This window comes from Poecilia formosa, unplaced genomic scaffold (genome assembly GCF_000485575.1).
Source record: "Poecilia formosa unplaced genomic scaffold, Poecilia_formosa-5.1.2 Scaffold376, whole genome shotgun sequence".
Taxonomy (NCBI): domain Eukaryota; kingdom Metazoa; phylum Chordata; class Actinopteri; order Cyprinodontiformes; family Poeciliidae; genus Poecilia; species Poecilia formosa.
The window spans coordinates 568,943-575,299 of record NW_006800315.1 but is presented as its reverse complement, the minus strand read 5'-3'; the positions used below and the strand labels follow the sequence as shown (position 1 = coordinate 575,299).

The 6,357-nt window shown below is 38.5% G+C and overlaps 1 protein-coding gene and 2 long non-coding RNA genes across 3 annotated transcripts; 2 read left to right on the top strand and 1 right to left on the bottom strand.

Moving 5' to 3' along the window:
* Window positions 1-533: 533 nt before the first annotated feature.
* LOC103154216 (HHIP-like protein 1) lies at window positions 534-1,456 on the top strand (the record flags this gene model as incomplete). The annotated part of the gene is made up of 2 exons (XM_016662503.1): window positions 534-633; window positions 750-1,456. Coding segments are annotated over 2 exons (642 nt in total), but the record flags the coding sequence as incomplete, so codon positions are not given.
* A 1,218-nt stretch (window positions 1,457-2,674) lies between these two features.
* LOC107833383 (uncharacterized) lies at window positions 2,675-3,406 on the top strand. Its single transcript, XR_001659128.1, has 3 exons — window positions 2,675-3,073; window positions 3,165-3,301; window positions 3,370-3,406. It is a non-coding gene; the product is annotated as an uncharacterized LOC107833383 (long non-coding RNA).
* A 2,029-nt stretch (window positions 3,407-5,435) lies between these two features.
* LOC103154209 (uncharacterized) lies at window positions 5,436-6,324 on the bottom strand. Its single transcript, XR_477893.2, has 3 exons — window positions 6,108-6,324; window positions 5,973-6,026; window positions 5,436-5,759 (listed from the first exon to the last, which is right to left on the bottom strand). It is a non-coding gene; the product is annotated as an uncharacterized LOC103154209 (long non-coding RNA).
* Window positions 6,325-6,357: the final 33 nt, after the last annotated feature.

The window sequence follows — 6,357 nt, the reverse complement described above, 5'->3', positions numbered from 1 at the left end:
AAGAAAATTGCTCTGCTGAATTTTGTTTGCTCTGAACAATATCTGTGGGAATCACTGAACATCAAAGACCTTTGTTATGTTGGACTTCATTCATTTTCTCTCTGTGCTCCACCAGGTCCGTTTGCCAGTTCAGAACCCGACCAGAACCCCTCAGTGTAAATTACCTTGAGAAATAATGAGATTTGGTTATAAAAAGAGACTTTAATGTGGAAAAATGATCAAGTGTTACAAGCCATACATGTCATCCAAACAGATCAGAACCAGAGTTACATTCACCGTCCAGCGCTGGTCCACTGAGCTCCTGATGGACGGAACCAGGCGAGGCAAAGACTAGAGTTTAGCTTTTTATTCTTCTCTGCTGTCTGTTCCCTCCCCAAAAGGAAGTCTGATCACTTTCAGTCTGTTTACATATGACTGCCGACGGTCACACATAAACATGGTCATGTAAGCTGCAGTGTGTGTGTGTAAGCAGATACAAGAGGCTAAAAGAGACGGAGGAAACGACAGAATCCATAACATTATTTAGCATTTAGTTTCTGGTGCTTTTCAGACGTGCTCCACCAAGACGTTGCCACTACGAACCTCTTCCTGTCAGAGTCAGAAGTAACCTCATCCAGTTTGTTCCGCAGGAAAGTAAGTCCACCTTCAACACTAATAGAACCAAGCTTTTTAATTCTCCCTTTTTAATATGTTTTTTTTTTGGCATGTACTATATTGTTCATCAGCTTTGATCGGGGTTGAATTGCCAGCCGAAAACACGTCTGAAGCCGAACCCACAAGGACCTACGAGTTGCTTCTGGACCACCTGGATCGTCTCAGTGAAAGAGAACAAGACCGGACCACCCCTGCTCCCATCAGAACCACCAGATCACCCCAAAGTCCAAAGAGGAAAGGCCGCGGTCGGAAGGGGAAAGGCAGGTCCAGAAGCTTGTCTGAGCTTCACAACGGAGTGGTGAGACTGGTCAGGGATGAATTCTTGCATGGAGACCGTGGACGGGTGGAGATCTATGTTCACGGGGAGTGGGGTACCGTGTGTGATGACTTGTGGTCAATAAAGAATGCCGAGGTGGTCTGCAGACAGCTGGGATTCAAGTACGCCCTAAAAGCAGCCAGGAATGCTGAATTTGGAGAAGGAAAAGGACTGCGGATCCTCTTGGATGATGTTCATTGCAATGGCACAGAGTTCAACCTGTTGAACTGCATACATGCTGGAGTGGGGAACCATAACTGCGCCCACTATGAAGACGCTGGAGTGATCTGTGGAAACTCAAAACCCTCTGAAGAAGCCTAGAAGCTGGCAGCAGAAAGACAAATGCTTCAAACTAACCAAACTAAGTGCTAAAATCAAGTCACGATAAAATGCTTTGAATTGTCAAATTGCAGCTTGTTCAGCAGAATAAATTCATATCAAGTCATCTTGAGGTTTTAGATAGAATAAAATATATGGATTCAGTTCTTTTTTTTTTCTTTTACTTTATTGAACGTGTCAAGTTACAATAAAATTACGACAATGCAATAACAATAAACATTTAAGGAGTGGGTAGAAGTATAAACTTATTAACCTCCAGCAACATCATAAAATGATCTCATCTTGTTTATATGCATTTTATAAGTTCACCTTCATTTTACTTCCTGATTAATGCAGTACACGCACTGATATATTAATCATAGCTCTAATAGTATTAACAGAATATTAATGTTGATGCCAAAAATGATGTAACGACATCATAATACATCAAGACAGTTTCTCATATTTAGTGTAAACCATTTTCTTATACAAAAGTTTGAATTGTTTAATGTTTGGACATCGTTTTAATTCCAGTCAAACCGTTTCATAGTTTCACACCACAGACTGAAATGCTAAAACGTCTTCTTGTGGTTCTGATCTTACAAAGTTTGAATTTGTATTTTCCTCTGAGGTTATCAAATTCTTCTTTTGAGAACAATTTTTGAATATTTTCTGGTAACTGTTGATCATGTGCTTTGAATAAGAAACAAACCGTTTGAATATTCACTAAATCAGTATTTTTTTATACTCTAACATTTTTCATTTTTATAATTAAACATACAACACAAATCTAGGGGCACTGATTCATAGTTTTTTATATATTTTATTGAATTTTCTCTTTTAGGACATACATTTACAAACAATCAACATTATAAACATCTGCTTATACACATTCACTCACCATTCAAACCTGCATTTGTTTAGTGCCAAAAATATGCAAGACCCTTTAAATTAGAGCAGAGAAAAATAGAAACTGTAGACAAGACACTCATTATTAAGCTCAATTCTTGGTTATATTGTTTATTTTTATTGCTACTATGGCTGATAATTTCTCCTAATAAGCTTTAAAAGCTTCCCATCTAATACTAGCCGTGGTTTCATCTTTATTCATTTCAAAATATTTGTCCTTGATCAATCTTATTTACTTTAATTTCCAGGGACACTGCAGCATGAGCACCAATTATAATATTATACCAGCAGTTCTTCACAGGAGGCAGTAAATCCACAGCGATGAGAAAATGATCAATACGTGAATGGGATTGGTGTGAGCTTCAATAACATGAAAATTCCGTTATTTGGGTTCCTTGTTCTCCATACTTCATTTATTCTTAAAGTTAAGAAGCATTTTCCTGGTTTGTGTATGACTGGTATCGATTTGAGTAGATTTATCCAGACTTGGGTTTAGGCTTCTTCTTGATATTGGATGAATGTTGGTCAGATTTAACAACTTTTATGATCCCCAATTTTTTTAAAGCTGTAAAATCCTCTTACATGTTGAATGCTTACCAGACATAATTTGTGTTGTCAGGCATTATTCCAGGTGTTTTGCATTGTCATGTATTTTGCTGTAATTTAAAAAAAAATTCTTTTATGGTCTTTTTTCTAGATTTTGAGATCTGTGTGGTGGAAGATGAAGCACCATCCTCAGTAACAATCCCTCTTGTCCGCCCAACATCATCAGTGTCCCCAGCTTCTTCTTGCTCTTCAGATTCCACAATTATTCTGAAAAGTTCTAAGAACCGTAAGAACGAACTTGGAGAGCTTGGTCATGAGGAAGCAAAACAGGTTAGAAGCAAAGCCAAAAGTTATTTCCAGTGCTTAAATGAATATTACAAGCACGAACATTTTGGGTGTTTGGATTTAATCTCTCTCACAGAAGGTGCACACTGCCCTGGGGTCAAACCCAGAGGGTGAGGAAATCATGAGTGAATACAACAAAACTAAAACACTGTCAGATGCAACTCGTCGACAAATGGTCAACATGCTGGTTGCAGATATGATAGAATCACACAGGTAAGACTTGTTGATGACAGAAAGCAGTATTGAGTGAGCAGCATAGCAATTATTTTTGTTTTTGATAGGAGGATCCCACCCGTAAGTGTTCAAACTAGCTATGCAACCCTTTTTCCATATCTTAAAGATATGGAAAAAGGGTTAGACAAAAGCTGTAGATAATTTTAAAGGTAACAAAACAGTTTACCATGTTGGAGCAACACTTGGAGCCAAAAAACTTTCAACTTTGGGAAAAACTGAAAGATAAATATGAGCAGTAGCCTCACCTGGGCCTGTTTGGTCCCTGTCACATATTCTTAAGAAAAACATTTACAGATGATGAACTTTTACTGAAATGTATCACACTAGCAAGTGTTACAGAAAATATCTATAAGAGTTTAAAATTTTGCGACCGTTTTAGGAAAAGATGAAGTGAATTACAAACTCATAAACACTAACTAGTCGTGCTGCCATAAATAACGCAGTAAAATGGTTAAACTGTTTTCCTTCAGAGGCGTCTACCCGCTCTTACGCAGGGACATTCACACAGCCACATATGCTTTGTGTGCAGGGCCGGGATGACTCCGCTGAACGCTGTGTATCAAGAAGACAATCTGTTTGAAACCAGAGGTAGTTACAACATTCCTAGTCCATTTCAACTTCTCTGGGTATATTACTATATTTCAAATTAAAACAGTAAATGGTACACTTTGAATGTTTTCACCATCTCCACCCAACCAGCATGCACCTCAAAAAGAATCAAGCGCACTCATCCCTTTCACTTCTCAAGATCAGCAGCCAACATTGTTTGGAATATATTTATTTATTCACTGCTAACTTACAAATAAATTATTCCGTTTCTATTGGCTAATTCAAAGAGGTCAGGAGGAGTTTATGGTGAGCAGATGTTAAAGTTCCCCTGAATAAAGTCTTTGGCATCCGGTCACATATTTCATCCTGCACATCTTGAAACTTTGAGAGAAAACTAAGTGACTGTTACAGTTAGCACAAGCATTTATTTAAGCAATAAGTCACTGACATCAAAAGCTACCATCTGCTACGGGTCAGAACCTCAAACATCTGGACCCCACTTCCGGACCACCCGCTGAGCCCCTCCCCCACTGGAAGTCCTGCCCACCTGTTAAATTTGATTGACTAAAGGGTGTACTTCTAGTCTGAGGGCTTAGGAAATGAGGCCAAAAAAAGGGACCAAAAGGGCACTTGGGGGCAAGGAGCAAAAGGGGCAGGTGCCCCCCCTCTGCCGGGCCCTGCACCTCAGTGGCAATACTGTCCAGCTTACCGTTGATCTCATGTCCCAGATGGTCGAAGTTTTGTTGTAGCTTTGCATTATCCCCCTTCAAGACAGTCTTTAAATCGTCAATAGCCTTAAGCATTCCTTGCGAGTCCGTGTTCGTTCCAGTGCTCTCAGCTCCCGCACTAGCAACATTTTCGCTAGCTTGTGTAACAAGTTTAGAAAATGTGCTTTTATTTTTATGTTGAAATTTCACCAAATCCCGATTAACACTGAAGAATCCTATTTTTTTGTTATATTTTAAGGATTGTATTTTATACAATAAAATGTATAAATAAAATAGTAAGTCATAAAGAATCTCTGATTCAATCTTATCAAGAACTCCACGAGACATAATCAAGTCATCAGGGCACAAGAATCATAATTCCCACTAAGTAATAAATGTCATTGCTGAAAATTGTTAATATATGAAGCATTTTATATTGGATCTAATATACACAGGTAGTGTACACTACCTGTACTGTTGCGTTGAGAGTGTTCTATGACATCATTACTGGACTACTAGGCTGCCTGAGGAGAGGTAGGAAAGTTTCTTTGCTCTTGGTTAAGTTCATGTTTTTTTTATATATATTTATAAAATAATTGAAAGCACATGCAGCTGTGAATGTTTGTTTTAACATACATTTCTTTTGACAAGAAAATTTTGTTGTAAATATTAGAGCTGATATTAGTTAGTCACAGGGTTTCTCCATGTGCTTATGTAACCCAAGTTACATTCTAGGATTCTTAGGATTTGAAATAATCCAAATTAAGTCAATCCAAGTGATTTCTTAAAAACTAGGTTCATCTGCTGGAGGAGGTGGCATATTGTAAAAACACAGAGACAAGTAGATGGTGCAAAATCAGTGAGTTGTATTGATATTTACAATATATACAAATTGGTCCACAATTTAGAGTTCAAAATGGGTTCCTTAAACCAAGGAACTCAACCAGTCTTTGTTGATGAAAGGGGAAAAAAAACAAAAAATAATCCAGTTCCTTCAGTGAAGACTTGTTGGGCTGAATCTCCAACCAGTTCGGAAGAGTTTCCTCAGAAAATAGGCGTTGTATTTCCGGATCCGCTAGACGGTTAGCTCGCCAGTCTGGTCAGCATGAAGCCACACAATCCTTGTTATATCCTAGACCCTTCAGCCACTCCTTGAGCGGGGGATCTGCAATATACCTGGCCTGTGTAAACAGGCCTAAATAATCAAACATGTACATGTATTTTCTAATTACAGAAGTTTACATAATAACTAAATGCAACTTATGCAAAACAGTATTCTTACACAACAATAGTTTCGGTATGCATTTCAATCTGAATGCGTTTTAGATCGGCGTCAGCTATTTAACAGCTGGGGAGGCTAGTGCTAGCATGCTAGCTCCCGAACAAACACTCACCAGTTCCCTCTGGACAAACCGTGATCGTTTCAACGTTTAGCCGAATGTTCACGTCTGTAAGTTAACAGAGGCACACAATTGATAGATGTACAATCCACATTTCAAAACCGCTTTGGGAACAGAACAGAAGCCTACCTGCACGTCAGGGTCCGACAGCGTTTCCTACCTAAGGTGCGATTCAGCAGCAATATAAGCCGTAGCTGTCAATTTAGGACGCTGACGTGCAGCTGTCACATGACATTGAAACATCGCGAGACCAATAATGTTCTCGCCTGCTTGGTGTTGAATAAATTAAGGAGGATTTTAATTAAATCTTTAAATAAAATTAGATCTAACAAAATGGAAAATAAAATAAACTGAATCTAATATAGAAAAATTATCCTGG